We start from the raw sequence: 17,313 nt of genomic DNA on the forward strand, positions 1-17,313 counted from the left end.
TCATTATATCACCCAATTTACATGAAATGGTACAGTTTGGCAATGGAGAGACAAATCCATATGTTCATATCCCTTCAGGGAATTTATTTTTATTCACATTCATAATCCTTTGATTTACAACAAAATCAAATCTTCACTTCATAACTCTTGTCCTTTATCAATATGTGCTAGAAATATAACTCTATCTTGTAGACAACATTAGGGGATAGTATCTTTGTCAAACTCTAATGATACCTAGATATCATAACGATTTATTATTGAAACTCTTGCCATGATTAAAACAAAACAATATACACTATCTTCCTTCAAAGTGAATCATATTTTTCCACACATTTATGCATAGGAATGCTACAAAAAAAAATCTGAGAATATGATTTAACCTTTAATGTGCTCAGTATGATTTTGTCCTAACCAGAACAATATTCTTGATGTTACTTTCAAAATTCACCTTACAATTAGTTGGGCATGGCAGCAACTATCTCTAATTTCTTGACACAAAATACTTGCTTGGTTTAACTCCTTATAAAGGAGATAACACCCTATGATTAGTAATAAAATGAGAGTTGAATCATTGATAAGGTAATATATTCAAGTTCCCGATATGATAATTCGATTAAATGCTGCATTATTTTATATATCAATTTTTTGTGGCCCAGCTACCAGGTTCAAAAGAATTATATTTTTAGTAAAAATATTAAGAAAATCAAGAATAGAAAGCTATGCCAAGAAAATCCATTTGTAGCAATTAACAACCCCAATGAGTCAATAATAATGATAAAGCACAGAATAATGACAACTAGCTAATGACAATAATCTAGTTTATTAAATTCCAATTCCAGAATCAAGTAAATGGTAAACATGTAATAAACATATCCTATAAGGATGGATCACTCCTTCAAAGCTTCCACAACAATCATCCAATCCTCTACACTGTAATTTTGGACAGTTGTTATTATGTGAACATGCAAGGTTCTTCATGCAATCTTGTTTCAGCTTTAGGCACAATGACTCCATTGTTATCTTTCCATCGCTGATGATAGGCCTGATTTCTCAAAGGCTTAGACCAGGAACCAGCACTTCAAATCTGAGGTTTGCAACAGATTCTTCACAGCTGTGTCAAACCCTTCAAGTGGGAGTTAAGATCATGAATTCTTCTGCAACACTTAGGATGATATAGGATTTCTTCCCTGATAACAGGGTTTGAATATTTTTGTTCAGCCACACTCACACTTACGCACCTTCTTGATCAGCCTTCTTGTGGTGACTGTTTCTCTCTTCCCTTTTATTAGGGTTTCCTTGGAACCCGTTCTGAAGCCCACAAGAAAAAAAGATTTTGCCACAGAGCAAACTTAATGTGTGGTTTTGTGTGATGGGGTCGAAGAAAAGTAGAAGTGGCTGAAAAAATAAATTATAATATGCAAATTTCAAAAAAATAAGCATTCTTGCACGAATCCATGACTGGTTGACTCTTAATTAAAAGCCTCTAGTTTAAGAGGATTTTGTTATATGTTTATAGGTAAATTTCTGGCAACCTACAGTACCCCACCAAATAGGGACGCTCTGCTCAAGACCAGTCTGTGATTTTGGGATTAAGGCCTTCGTGGGGATCAAACCATAGTCTCCAAATTTCAATCCTCTCTGTGCATCTTTTCCTATTTCTCCAGTTTGGGAGAGGCTCTTCAGTTTTGATCTGTTAAATGTTTCTCCTCCATCGGTTATTTCTTGCGGAGACTAAACTTTTCCCTAGCGTCAATCAGATGTAGAAACAAGAAATTTGTTTACGAAATGGCAATGATATTTGAAACCAACAGCTGACTATGAAGGAATTGCTGTAAATCATGCTGTGCTATGCCAAAGGCCACTTGTCAGCAGATGGTTTCCAAGTCCTCTCATTTGGTTCATTGTCAGGCCTCTCCAAGGCAGGCCACTTGGTGCAATGGGGCTGAACCACAACACCGGGTTATTAGTTCCAATATCCGGAGGATTTTCTCTCATAGTACTCCCTTAATAATGTCTCTTCGGATTCCTGAAATTCCCCATTTGCTTCCTCACCACCTATAAGCAAGGTGACTCCTTTCCCTGAGCCTTTTGTACTTGGTGGGCCATCTCCTTCCACTAATGTTAAATCATTACCCTTCCTCAGGATCTGGTACAAATTAACTTTTCTCAGGATCTCCGACAATCCACTCTTTTGTAAACTTGTGTTCACAAAATTCCAAAACTTGGATCATAATGCAAATGTAAAGGAATAAGATTCCTTTAACAAAGGCGTCAAAGTTGAAACTAAAATGATTATTCATTCTCGTACTAAATAGGTTTTGTCAGAGCTCTAAAAATATCACTTCCCTCCCATGTGTTTACACAAGGAGTTTCTGAACAGTTTTCTTGTGAATAGGACCTTTACACAAAGGCCAAGGGTCCCATGTCCCTCAATTCATTAAACCTCAAAAAAGACTACAGGTAACTGATTTCCATGTTGCATTTCTTCCTTGAAGACCTTTCATATAACTGTAATAACTCCTCCATATGAAGTATGAAATTAGTTTATTTTGAGGATTATTGATTTATGAAGCTACTTTGTTTAGTTATGAGACCTAATGATTAATGAAGTTACTTTGTTTCATTATGAGGAAGGAAAAACCTCCAATGATGTCCTTACTCTTCCAGATGACGTTCAGGAGCATTTGCAGAAAGAGAAACAAGAACAACACTTCCATCTTATCAGGTTATATGACTCATGCATTGTTAGTTAATTCATTTATTGAGTTCTTTCTTTCTGCTTAAACAGTGATTGAATTGGCAGTCAATTCATTTCATGTGAAGGAAGTTAGATGAGTATGCTGTAATACCTTTCACTTTGGTTAGTTAAACGAACTTATGTTTATCATGTTCATGTAACAAGGAAAGTAGTTTCCTTCTATATGTGGTTTACAAGATTAAAAAATCATTTCAATTGTTTGTTATTTGTAATTATTATCTGGCAGTTAGCTTTAGCATGTTAAATTTCAATAATAATTTTACAAAGAATAATGACAGACAATAGCAGAAGTTCTTACTCAATGTATCAGTATACAAGGACATTCACTACTGTGAAGCACAGTACACATAATGAGACAATGTGTCTTTATATATTAAAATGAAAACAACAAATACTGACACGGTTGATTACAAAGTTTCTAGGTATTAATAATTATTTAGAAAGGGATAGAAAATATTATACAACTGAGAAAACAATTTCCTTCTAAAAACTCTCAAAAACCTCAGTAGCAACAAAGAAATGTTCAAAACATTTTGACCACACCAAGGCATAATAATAGTTTACCTTATCAAAACCTTCTATCTAATCACAGGCATATATAACAAAAGGCCTTTTCCCTACCATCAACGTTGTAGATGACAGTAAGCATCATTCATGCAAATTCAAAGCAGATAATAAGGTAGCAAATCTATGCTTCAAATGAAAGAAATAACAATACATAATATGAGAATGCATATCACACTAGATTATTATGAGAAATGATTGCATTAAAGCCAATTAGACAGATTAAAAATAAACATCTAGTATAATTGACCTGCAGCACCTCTGCCATATGGCTAAGAAATGTGTCATACCACAACTCTAATTTTTGCCAGGTTTCCTTCTTTCCCATTGACTTCTCTATCCATTGAAGATGACCTGAAAGAGTTCATGTCCATCTGGCCCATAAGCTGCTTTCCTGAGCTACTGCCAGCATCAAAACTGTTCTCAAAACCTCTCTCATTGATAGGCATGAAGGGTGACGTTTCAAAAGCGTCTGCCAGTGTATGCTGCCAAAGCGAAGAAACATATACGTTACCACTTAATAACTCCTTTAATATCAGTTACACAAGACATAATGAAAAATTAACTTGCATGGAAAGGATAAACTATGCAGAAAACCTACTGCAAAATATACTTGGTTGAACTTCAGGTCAACTCAAAGTACCAAAATTTATTAGTCATATTAATTTTCTTCCAAACAAGTTCAACAGAAAATCTTGAAAAAGAAATATAGATCAGCACTATTAAATACACAAATACCATAAAATCTAAAAAGACACATATCATTATGACCCAAACTAAAGAGTGAAAAATCACCCTTATGATATTAAAGATCACTTACATGCTTGCAGAAGTTGGACTGGCATTCACCAACTAAAGCAGTACAACAGTTTTCAAACAAGACACATTGAGAACAATGTCAACTTCAAGCCAAGAATTATAAGAAAACTAAGATAGGCATTGCTCTGATATAATCTTTTGTGTAATGCAGTAACCTTGTAGTTTGTATATAACAACAAACAATGAGCCTCTACAACATTTTCAACTACATTCTTTGTGACTTATCATATTTACAAACTAAATGAAACTATTAGCAAAACATCAGAAACAGATCATAGTTCCCTAACATTAGTCATGGAATATGCAAAGCTTTAATTAATAAGTTACACTGTACTTATTAAAGAACTTTGGATGAATAGATCCAGTACTGGTAAAAGGAACAGCTACTAGTACCAGCAACAAAAATCAAACTCTTTAAAAAAACCTAGATATCTAGCATCTAAAAAATGAGAAACTAGAGTTATTACTCACCTCAGAAAGCAGTTCGTTGTCATCTACAGCATGCAAATCCAAAAGCCCAGCTCCAAAGTCACCTCTCATTTCAGGGGACAAGAATCCATCCATGTTAGCTAATGGTGGAGTTAGGGTATCCAACCCACTTTCATTTCCCATATTCATGCTCCTTAACATCCTAAACATCTTCTGCTTCTCCTCCAAGGACTGTGCCCCATATCCCTGTCAAGATGCCCAATTAAGAAAAACAACAATTTCCAACTCTCAAAACAAGCCGTATCCTAGAAATGTCTCCAAATAATCAACTAGTAGATTACTCCTGAAATAAATCCATTTAAAACTAGCTATAAAACAAAAAGCTTTAATGATGAAATTTTGTATTTTCTGCAAACCAACTCACATACACAGTTCCCTGCTTGAATATATGGTAACAGGGAAAATCTTTAACTGCTCAGATCTATGGCAGCATAGCTATAATTTCAATATATCAATTCTATAAAGATTTATGGCTGAAATCTATCACAACATGACTTAGTTTTTATATTAATCAACTCTAAGACATGGGTTCACTGATGAAAATTGGGGCACCAGAATCATATTCAATATAAACCAGATCTAACACTGAAATATATGGTAACACGTACAACTACATTTCCAATAAACCAAGTATGAGGCAGTGTCTAGCAAGGTACTGCTAAAGTTTAGGATAAAAAATACCCGCACTTTCTTTAAATCATTGCTAAAACAAGAACTTACTGACATAATTTTGGCCAACACGATAGCATTCTACAGCAAACTATATGTAGAGGACTTAATTCTAAAACTTATGGAAAGACAACTCTATTTATATCAAATGATTAAAAGTAGAGGCTTGACCAATAAAATTACCACTGTGACACAACACAAGGGATTACTGCCAAAATTTACCAACAATACTAAAATTTAAATTGGGAAAAGGTTAAACTAAGGGTGTCCTCTAGAAAATCATTTGGACAGTAGTACATTTTTAACAAATTAACTCAACAATAAAGCTATGTCAATCAATTTATAGTAACATAAACACCAGCCTATAAACCAACTGCAAAAGAAGGCTTTTCTATTACAAATTATGGCAACTAAGCTGCATTATCTACAAATCAGTGCCAAGGCAAGGGTTTACTGCTGAAGTTTAAAGTCATGGAAGAGTCAAGAATTTACTTTTGAAACTTACCCTAGCATTGCTCAAATTTACCGCTCCTTGCTAAATTATACATTGGCACAGAAATACTATCAATCTAACATGACTGCCTGTCAACTACTTAGAAATTAACTGGAAAAGTTGGATCAAAGCATGACAAATTAAACATACAGAATAACAACTGCATTTTCTAGAAATTCATACCCTGCACATTGTTCACAAGCATTTAGTACTGAAATTTTCAGAACCCAAAAAAGAATGCATTTTCTGTAAAACAGCTATTGCATAAGCATGTAATACAGAAATGTATTTGAATACATCTTTTTTTTAAAATCAACTACCATAGTAACAGAACCTTCACATCCTAACGCAAAGGTTGGATGCTAAAATTTGCCCTTGAGCTACTGAAAATTAACTTCTCCAAAAATTATCATAAATTAATCATCCTACCGGTCATTCAGAATTTCAGACCATGGATGGACTACATGCAGAGTACTCGGCAAGTTGCAAAACTCGCCGAGTATTTTTGTCTGGTGAGTAATTACGACTTCTACTCACAAAAGACTTCCGAGTTTTTTACTCACCGAGTTTTTGGCAAAAACTCACCAAGTCTTTTTTAAAACTCAGCCGCAGTTTAAAAACAGCACATAAAGGAAAAAAGGGCAGAAATGATTTCATTTCATCAATTCTTCACTCGTGTTTTGCTGAGACGAAAAAAACACTATTCCAAACACTTGCAAACTGATTTCCATCAATTTGAAGCGGATTTGAGGGGGCTTTTAACAAAAATTCCAAAATCGGACTCCCAGGTAGTTTTTCTGATTTTCTTTCTGTCTTTTGAAAACATTTTATTTATCTTTTATTGCATCTAGATGAATAGAAAATCATTCCTAAGTAGTTAAAAATGATGTTGAGTCATTGGATAAGCTAGAGTCAGAGCTACATCGAGGATGGAGGACGAGCCACATCCTAAGTTAAACCATACCGAGTGACAAGGAACAGTCACGCCCAGTGCAAACTTCAAGGACTAGTCCCTCTAGTTCTACCTCTCCCTTAGCTTGTACTAGAGCTGGGAAGAGGAAGATGTAATTGTAATGATGTATTTACTTTTAGTTTTACAGAAACTATTTACTATTTTGCTTCCAACCACCAGCATTCCTCATGACAATGAGATTTTGTACCCACTTTGTGTTTAAATATATCTAGACTCAGCTTGTTTCTTTTGTATTCTCATTTATTCACTCATTCAATGCATCTTCTAATTGAATTTTGCAAGATAAATGCATTTCTAACTAAATTTAAGCATTTTCTAAGTTCTCAAATTTATGCTGAGAAGTAGCTGATTTTTTCCCAATTTTTTTCAGGCCATGGCAAGTTGTTTGGTTTTTGCGAGTTTTCAAACTATGATCCAGACATATCTGTGTTTTTGATAAATTAAATTCAAAAGAGCAACTTACTATAAAATTTCCAACCACATAGCTACATTATCTATAAATCAACTCATGCAATTTTATGGTGACATTATGTATACTCTATTACTTGACTCAAGCAAATATTTTCTTCTGGAGTTTATTGCAGACGAGCTATCTGTCCTATTAGCCAAGGTAATACCAAAATGCTCTCTAAAATTAACAGCACTCTCTAAGCATTCTCTGAAACAAGCATCGATTACTAAACTTTGTCAATAAAACTGCATGTTTTACAAAGCTTCAGCAAGTGTTGAGACTTCTGAACCATTCATTAGAAAGCCCTTTAGACTCATCAATTGATAAGTAGCAAGTCAAATAGTGATATTGCTATCAGGATTCAACAGTGTAGTTTTATGAGTCAAACTCATTGACCCATGTTTCATGAGTAGTGCTTCACAAAAACTGGTCTCTAATGCAAATGAGTCGAACACATAGAACTCATTGCATCTAGGTGATACTCACAGAGGTGAAGCACCGAGACTTCCTGTGTATAACATTTAGCAAGTGTTCTGCAATTTGAACCATTCATGTTTGGAAGTCCCAACACTTCACCCTAATTATTGAACCCAAATTCTAGTGTTAATTAGTCTCTCAGAATGTGGACCCTCATAAATGAACAGAACTGTTACATACCAAATTTTTGATCTTTTAAAAAATAGTAGTATAGCTGTTGTAAGGGTTAGTTAGAAACTCTTGGATATCATGATCTTATGAAAAGGAAGTTATGACTAACCGTTTTGGTTCATGTATAAATGACTTGTTAGTTAATAACTGTTATTTCACGTATAAATGACATGTTAGTTAATAACTATTAACTGTTAATTCATGTATAAATGACTTGCCAATTGATGACAGTTATTTCAACTGAAAATGAATGCCTATATTTTAAGATAAAGTTTAGTGGTTGTTAGCCATTGTGAAAGTTATCAATTATTTTATTTCTTGATATCTTAATGTAAATGGAGGAACATGTTATTATTGTGGAATATGCATTTTTGGTTGCAAGAGCAAACAAGGGGGGGGAAGCATTGCTAAACGGGATTCAAGGAATGGGTCACCAATTAGTCCATCGTCAAATCACCAAGTATGGGCTCTAAACTACCTTGATGAAGGATTTATCAACTAGGCAACAGAGTATACCATGGACAAGTCATGAGCTATTTGGTCAACTTTGATAACGGCAAAAAGAATATTAAACACTTCATATCATGAAAAGAACTATTACCTCTCCTTCTTATTTGAGTCTGTGGAAGTGATCAACATTATGAATTTTACATATGTATATACATATATCTATATATGATGCCACCATGATACTCTGATAATATCTAAGCATTGTATAATATATATATATAGATAGATAGATAGATACGCGCGCACGTGAGTCTCTGGAGAGAATAAATGATAGTTATGCATACTCTCAAAAATACACACATATATAGATATATGTATATATGTAGGTACAATATAAATAGAATTCAATAAGCTGCTGACGTTGTGTTCATATATATACATATATAAATATAGGTAAAAACATAATAACTTAAATCATGATAAAATATAAGCTTTATGTTTAAATATGACTCCAAGTGGTGAGCCTTGTCACCTTTCCTATCGGCAGCTGCCTTTTAAAAATTATATTGGAATACTTGAAACGGTTACTAAGCTCCTTTCTTGAAACAGAGCAGGAGACTATATTTTCTCTCCGCAATCAAAGGATTCTTGGTTATTATATGATCTTGTATCACTCCACTCTGCTTTTCTTCTTCTCAAAAAGTTGGTATATTCATAACCCTTCGCCCGTGACCTAGAGCATAATAGCAGATCACTCCGCAGTACTGAGCCGAACAGGCCAAACTCATAGAGTGCACAGTGTGATCACCACAGCGATTGCATTTGTAATCATTCTCAGGTCATGAATATTTCACATGCCACTCTCATTTTCTTTGCTATGTCATTTTTCTTGCTATTGTGACACTTATGAAAGTCACAATATCATGTTACATGCTCGATATCATATCTGAGAAGCATTCAATGGTTCTGCTCTCTTTTTTTTATATAGTTTTAAAAATATCATGTTCATACACTCGATGTATATCTATATATTTGACATAGTATCATGTTCACATACTCAATTTTACATCTGAGATGCATACAGTCCTGCACTTTCTTTATAAATGACAAGTTCACATCCATGCATATCAAGTATCTACTGTGGGAATTGGAACTGTTATAATCCCGTGAGGAAGAAGTTTTTAGTAAATGATAATGCATAATAAGTCTTCCACTATAAATGATTGGCCATAACAGCCTAAAGTATTCTTTCTGTTATCCATGTAACTAGATACATACCAACAATCTCCTAGGACGCACCCAAGGCCGGTAAAGCCAAGAACAACTAGGTGAAGAGGAAAGATATACTGCAAGAAATAAAAGCTATTAATCAATGTCTTTTATTATATGAACATAATAAGAAAGAAAATGCTTAAGACCAAGTAAGCTCATGGTTGTCCAAGATATAACCAATTGTCAAGTCGAGCGGTGGTGATCAGGTTGATTAATGCCCATCTTGTTAGAGGCATGCTTGCCACAAAATGATCACTAGAGGTCAAGAGTACTAGCTGACAGAGGGAAGGTTGACAAAGGAATTCCTCAGCCTTGTCTGCTGCTTAGCCGACACTCTTAACACCAGTATGCTCAAGATGGCAAGACCATGGTGACCCAAGCCTAAACCGGGGTAGGGAGAGCCTTTCTCATGAGAGATTGTGTGGGGATATGTTAAGGTCCGCAGTTGGGATGTTAAGCCCATGCCAATGCTTCTCCTCTTCACCAAATGCCGAGGCTTGCACAACTTGTCGACAATTATTTCAGTTCATGTATGAATTCTAAATCTTTTACTTGCATGTACCTTTATTTTCTTTACTTTGAAACGAATAGATATATATGTAGTTAGCTCAATTGAAATCATAGAATTCAATTATGGAAGTTAATTCACTTGTCTTCATATGAAATGGATGTAGTTGTTATTGAATGTAGTTTCCATGTATTGTTTCCAAACTACTTATGTCATTCTGTTACGATATTTGGTTATGGTTTTAGAATATGTCCTTTATTTTCAGTTTAGTAAAAATGGTATGTTACAAGAACATATTGAGGTCCACATGTACTACGTCAAGGAACTAATTCATGGACAAGTTATCAATCTCCGTTATTGCTCAACTCCTAAGCAAGTAGCCGACAAATTCACTAAAACCTTTCAAAAAGCAGGCTCCTTCATTTACAAGCTTTACTAGGGATGCAAGAGGCTACATCTTGTAGGTTGATGGAGAAGGAAGCGAGGGTTGGTTAGTTTTCTCTTTGAATTACCCAGCTTTGTTGGGATATATTTTCTTCTTTTGCAATTCTTTTTCTTTTAGGGGTGGAGGAGAGGGGGTTATATACATGGGTACCTCATCAAACTTCATTTATTAGGACCTATCTTTCCCTTACCTAGCTTCATACATTAGGACCCATCTTTCCCCCACCAAAGTTGCAATTAGGACAAGTGTCAATGTAAGATTTTGTTTTCCTTATATTCAAGTTTATTTATTTTACATGTGCATATATTTGAGCTTACTTAAGATTATTATAAAAGATATTTATAAAGGTAAATAGCATCTTCTACAAGAGATGTGAATAGCTCACACCTATTCTTGGAACTTAGAGTTGATTGTTTTCTTCAATGCATATGCCACCTATAAAAACCATTTGTTTATCTTTTAACAGGAGTTGTCCCCTGTTGTTTGTCATTTTCCTAGTAAGTGGAGCCCTAGTCTATATCTTGTACTCGAATTACTCATATTGTTGGTATCTATCTCACTTCTATCCATATATGCTTCATTCATCACTTATATTGGTGATGGAGACTAAGCTTGCTTTATTTTTGTTTGCTCTTCTATTTCCAATTATAGCTCAATTTTGCTATTTTGATTCTTTATACATATGTCAAACAATTTTATTGTAACTTATTATGGACTAAGTTTTAGATAGTCTATTGCTCCATTATGGAATCTAGCAAGTATGAAAACAATCCATGTAGCCAAAAAACCTCACAAACATTCAAATATATTGAATATATGGGGTTTGCTATGAAAAATTCCCTTTCCAAAATATAACATCTTGATATTAACTTCAACATCTCAAAGGAAATGTGCTCAAATGTTTAAGCCATCAGATTTTCATAACCAAGACCCAAATTCAAATCCCTCAAAATGACATCTCAGCCCAAAATGTAGTGCAGCATTATTCCCATTGTCAGAGCCAGCAATTTATATTTATTTTTCCTTTAAAATGGAGAGGAAGATCCCACTTTGTCTTTTTCATATTAGGATATGAGAACTCACAGAAGGGAGATAAAAGTTAAACTATATCTCTTCCATTTCCAAAATGGAGATGAAAAGTGATGCACATCTTTTCATTTGCTAAGGCTTTGAAACTCTATACATATGCAATGTAAGCTTGAATTAAGTGCAGATGGAGCATGTTAGTCTTCCACCTCTTGCATTGGAGGCTATTTTGAGCACTGTTCTCTTATGTGATTGTATTCGACAAAGGGAACTTCATTGAATTTAGCAAATTGGTCTTTTAAGAGTTTTCAATTGTTTAAGAGAGCTCTTACATGACTTGTAGGTTGTGATCTTTTCTGTTGAAGCCATTTCGAATTCTTAAGTGAGTGTAATTTATAGTTTTGGTGGAGTTTTTACCCACGAGGGGTTTCTCCACATCATATTCTTGGGTCTCCATTGTTCATGGTGAGTGTTCTCTCCTTTTCTTGTTCTTAATTGCGATTTAATCTACAATTTTGGTGGAGTTTTTACCGGCAATTCTTGGGTCTTCATTGTTCATGGTGAGTGTTATCTCATTTTCTTGTTCTTATTTGCAATTTAATAATGTGTGTGTAATAATTAGATTTAATTGCTTCTACAATTCACTCTATCTATGTTCCATAAGTTGGTTTCTATACAAGAGAAATATACTCCCCGATTTATTGATCATTGAGCTACTTTTTGTGATCATTGCCTGTACAAAAGATACTGGTTTGGGTTTATCCATTTCAAGGCAAAATGATGTGTCAGTGGCAACAGCAACAGTTGGCAGTATTTATACGTATGTCTTTAGTTATATTTCGAGACACTCAAACTTTAACTTCTCTACTGTTAGTTGCTACTCTTTTGATCTTTTTAGTGTGGGGCAAAAGCCTTAAGTTGTAGTTCCTTTCAATTGCGTTCTAGTAAGGGTTTGGAGACCTCCTCTACCTTGACTGTGAAAAACATTTTTGGCTGTACCCTGTCGTAGGAAATTTAGACATCTGGAGAAGTATAGTGACTGCCCAGTGATTAGAGAGCATAGATACTAATGCCCTAACCCTAATTATCCCATCAAGAATTGCAACGGGATGATAGAAAGGATGGCCAAATTAGAATCTAGAAAAGTAACGCGAATCTTAAATGAGCAAATCGTATGCAAGAGTGGCTATTAATCAAAATGAGGAAGCAAATAAGTGGGAATAAGTCATGATGATCCAATCCCAAATAAGCAGATTCAATGGCATGTAGCCAAATATGAACATTTTGCATGACGGACTTCAGCTAACCATTGTTGCCAAAGGAAATAGATATTTTTCCATGTGCACAAAAATTCCTTAATGTGGGCCGTATGTCTTCTGGAGATAAAAAGACTATTCTTAGCTCAATGCAACAATTATGGGAGGATTATGATTGTATTATGAACCTGCGGTATCCTTCATTTGATCTTGTAGACTTATTTTCCTTGGTACCTCAATTTTGGTATTACTGTAGCATTTAGGCTATTGTAAATTCCTTGGGCATTTTCTTGAATGTTACTCAAGAAACTTGGAAGAATTCCCAAACCAGTTACAGTCATATCTATGTTAAAAATGGAATTTTGTTTAGATAAGTGGCTGTCTGAATAAATTATATTGCAAAAGGATCGTAGCACTTGGGCACAAAATTTGGATTCCTTTCAATGGCACTAATGTTTTGGTTATGGATATTTGGCTTCTCATTTCCCAGATAAGACAGTGGTCGCTTCCCAGGTCAGTAGTAAGATCTCTTCTTAACCTACTTGACAGAAAAGTGTTGAAATGCATTCTATGTTTCCCTGAGTTTCTGATATGGGGGACAGGGAAATGGATTTTCGGAATGGATTTTGTTTTCAGGAGAAGGGGTCGGCAGAGGGAAGCAGTGGGGACAGCTATATATAAAATAGGGAAAATTTAAGATATATAAGAAATTTTCAAATCGTCATATGAAAACATGAATAAAGCATGCTTATATACATTATAGAACGTTAAAATATAATGTCTGTGTTAAATATCTGAATTGAGAGTTCAAATAAGAATGGAAGCCAAACAAATTATCACAATTCAAACGTTAAATTCATGGGACAGCGACGGGACGGGTTTCTATAACTTTCTGAGTTTCCAGGATGGTTCAAATTATTCTAGAACCACACTCCAGGGTAACCCTGAATGCGTCGGTCCAAAATTTACCCAAGAAAGGAGAAAGGAGCTTTTATGGCTATAAAGAAAATCTTTATTTGCCTGTAAGATTTCAGAACGTATATAGATAAGTAAGAGAGTGGTTTGGATGAGGTTTCTACATATTCAAATAGGCAAGCAATACATACTAATATTAAAATGAATGAATTGGATCAAAATCCTTCCCAAACTTTGCAGGAACCTCTTTCAACAATTGCGGCTGTGAATGCATCAACACTTAAGTGTTGGGATCAACAACTAAGGATTCAAAGGAGTCCAGAAGTAAAGTTCTTGACTTAAAAATAAAAGCTTTATTCCTCCCAAAAAAGAATGTATTAAGGTGAAAAAGAAGAACACTCGCACAGGAAGACTAATCATCAGAAGACTCTTAAATCTTCCAAGAACATAAGAATTCCTTTCATGTGCTATAAAACATTTAAGTTTATTTGGTTTTCAGTGTGGTTTGAATCTGTCAATAAATGAGATTCCATACAGGTCTTAGGTTCCCTACCCCTATTTTTATAAGGAAAACAGCCTAAGGTTTTTAATGTCAAAACCCAAAGGTTTGCAGCTAATCCAAAAATTTAATGAATCCCTTGCCAAAATGAATCTTGCCATAATAACTAGATTATCTATGACTAGGTAAAGAAAATAAATTTTCTGTAAATCAACTCAAAATCAGGCATTTAATATTTATTAATAAAATTTACTTTAAAATAACTTCATTTTCTATAAATTAGGTATAAAAAGAGGCTTGCTACTGAAATTCACATAAATGTAGCTTCATATTCTATAAATCGACTCTAAAAAACGCTTGCTACTGAAACTGGTGAATACAGAATGGAATATTTTCAAAAAAAAAAAAAAAAAACACCTAAAGCGCCATTTTCCACATTCAAGGGTTGCTTCAATACTGCAACGCTGATATTTCCTTGTCTAAAACAAAAGTTTGCATTGAAATTTATACAAGAATTACATTTCCTGTAAACCAACTCTAAATGTTGTTTACTTATGATGTCTATAGTAATAGAACATTAACGTTAAAGTTTCAGGCAACAAAGAGTTAAATCCTGAACTGTCCGACAATATTGAGTTTACTGTTTAATAGTATAATTCAACCTGGTAGGGCTGAAATTTGATTGTCATCGCACTTTGCTTCTTTCAATCACTCTAATACAATTTCATTTTCAGTAACTTAACTTCAAAATAATAAAAATATGACAACATTTACAATACATAACTGCATTGTCTATAAATCAGCAGTAAGGCAAAAAGTTGTAGTTTGCTACAAAATTTTCAGGGTAACCTAAACTCGTTCTGGACAAATTAACTCTAAAAAACCACCGACTTCTAAAAGCTCTACTAGCATCACTGCATATTACTATATTCTTATCGATAGGCAAGAAATTATTGGTAAAATACTAAAATACAATTATTCAAAATACAACAGCATTTTATACAAACTAAATCTAAAGCAAGGATTTCCTACCGAAATTACAGCAACAAGACTACATTTCATCTCAATTACCTTTTCAATCCCAAACAGTGACTTAATTAATTTGTTTCTGTCGATATCCAGCACGGGGATTTGCTACCGAAATTTGTGACATGACATTCCCAACGGCAGCAAAGAAAACAAGCAATTTACGCATATTTTCTACAAAACAGCTCTACGTAGAGGGTTTGATGCCAAACATTGAGATGCCTTGGCTGCATTTTCTACAAATCAACAATAACACGAGGTTTTCTTGCCAAAATGTTAAGCGGTATAGCTACATTTTCCCTAAATTAAGTTTAAATCAAGTACTGACTACATTCCTTCCCCCATATCCGAGTATGAAGGGCTTCCTGCCAAAATATCCCCTTGTATTTCAAAAGCTCCACCACCCAAAACTCCCCGCATTGTGCTAAGAAATGTAGGTAAAATAGAAGGCGAAAAGGAAGACGAAATGAAAGAAAATGAAAGATAAAACTAACCTGTGCAAGCAAATTTGGAAGAAATCTCTGATCGAGTCCATTAGAAGCCAAATGCTGCAGGCCAGCCGACTGCAACCATCGGGACATGGCGGCATCGCCGGCTTCCCCCAAACCTCCTGCGTGATCAAAAACCGCTGCACTACTCTGCTGCATATGACCCCCCATTCCTGCTCACAAACAAAAGCTGAAATCCTGTTTTTCATGCAATGCCCGATCCTTGTGGCGCTATTAACGAGGAGTTATGCAGACAGGCCTGCAGGATGAATGAATGAGTAATTGTAGATCGCAGAGTGAATAGAATAAAATAATGCAGCCTACAATACGGAAATGGCTTGGCTTATGCCTTGTATTCGCCTGTGGAAAGCCAAATCCGTGTTTCCCGCAAACTGATATAGGTATTTCTTATACACCATTAATTCGTTCTGCTTACATTAATGCCTTTGTGTTTTACTTTTCAATTTAATTTCAAATTTGGTGGACGGCGGGGATCTCTGGGTCATCCGCAAGAACTATAGGAGTAGGGCATACCCTAAGAAAGTTGGGCATGATTTACATGTCACTTAGTTGCTCATTGGGCCCCTTAACACTTGTCATGAAAAGTGTCCCCTTTCTTCGTGTTAAAGTGTAGCACAATTGATGGGTTATGGGCCCATGTTTAGGTGTGATATTTTTATCCATGGTGAAAGATGGATTTTCTAAGGCCATGGTAAAGCTACATGTGAACTTCGTATATGGGAGCTTAAAGGAGTTTTTTTAATTTTTGAACTTGTGAAGTATTTACATGTTGCATTCGTGGGTTTTGACTTGGGAAGTAGCTTTGTTAATTGATTTCTTATTCAAAAAAAAATAGATAGTGGAATGAAATGGACATTGATTGGGTGGTTTACTAGAAGGTGGTTAGGGCTTGTCCCACAAGTTATGGCTCAACTACAACTTATCTTATTTGAAAGGGAATACAACACTTTTCAAAATAAAATAAAATAATAAATATTTTAAGATTTAAGATTTTTGAAATTACTAGTCTTAAGTATTTAATTAGAAATGGGCAATTGAGCAAAAGGTGATAACTATTTTATTATCATAGTTACATAAGAAACATCGACTTGGATCATAAATTCAAATTGTTTTACACATTTTCTCTTATTGATATGCATTTGTCACAGTCATCTAAATAGAAGCACCTAACTTCAGCAATGTTTTCATCCATTTTCACAAGGTTAAAATCAAGGGAGAACCCTACAAATTTTATTTTATTTGTAATTCATGCATTTTTTATACATGGTTTTCAAATAGTTGTGTCATTGTATCTTTTAACATTGAAAGGTTGAAGTCTTTTGTCTCCTTTTTATTAGGTTTAGTCATTTGATGAATTAATTTTATTTGAATTATTGCAAAAATGGAGTTTTATTCTTCATTACAATTGATTTGTGTTATATACATACAAGTTGGACTTTTAGTTTCGAACTACAAATGTAGTTCGAGCCTAAAGTCCTAACCTACACTATGAGGGCATTTTAAGACACGAATGATCAAGACTAAAAGTCCTTGCCACAATTCA

At 34.5% G+C, this 17,313-nt stretch overlaps 1 protein-coding gene across 2 annotated transcripts in view; it reads right to left on the reverse strand.

Moving 5' to 3' along the window:
• The window catches only part of LOC149577966 (kinesin-like protein KIN-13A), a 67,384-nt gene extending 51,147 nt beyond the window's left edge, over nucleotides 1–16,237 (reverse strand). Inside the window, exons 1-4 of one of the 2 annotated variants that reach the window (XM_089826873.1) lie at nucleotides 16,099–16,233; nucleotides 15,756–16,008; nucleotides 4,613–4,816; nucleotides 3,613–3,807 (exon numbers count right to left, since the gene is read on the reverse strand). In XM_089826873.1, coding sequence (XP_089682999.1) covers nucleotides 3,613–3,807; nucleotides 4,613–4,816; nucleotides 15,756–15,920 — 564 coding nt within the window. In that variant the 5' untranslated portion in view covers nucleotides 15,921–16,008; nucleotides 16,099–16,233. Of the gene's footprint in view, nucleotides 1–3,612; nucleotides 3,808–4,612; nucleotides 4,817–15,755 lie in introns of both variants that reach the window. The other variant, XR_016364112.1, reaches the window with a different exon arrangement.
• Between the last annotated feature and the right edge of the window lie 1,076 nt (nucleotides 16,238–17,313).

This window comes from Cupressus sempervirens, chromosome 1 (assembly GCF_028749045.1).
Source record: "Cupressus sempervirens isolate cs-2001-9-10 chromosome 1, ASM2874904v1, whole genome shotgun sequence".
Taxonomy (NCBI): Eukaryota; Viridiplantae; Streptophyta; class Pinopsida; order Cupressales; family Cupressaceae; genus Cupressus; species Cupressus sempervirens.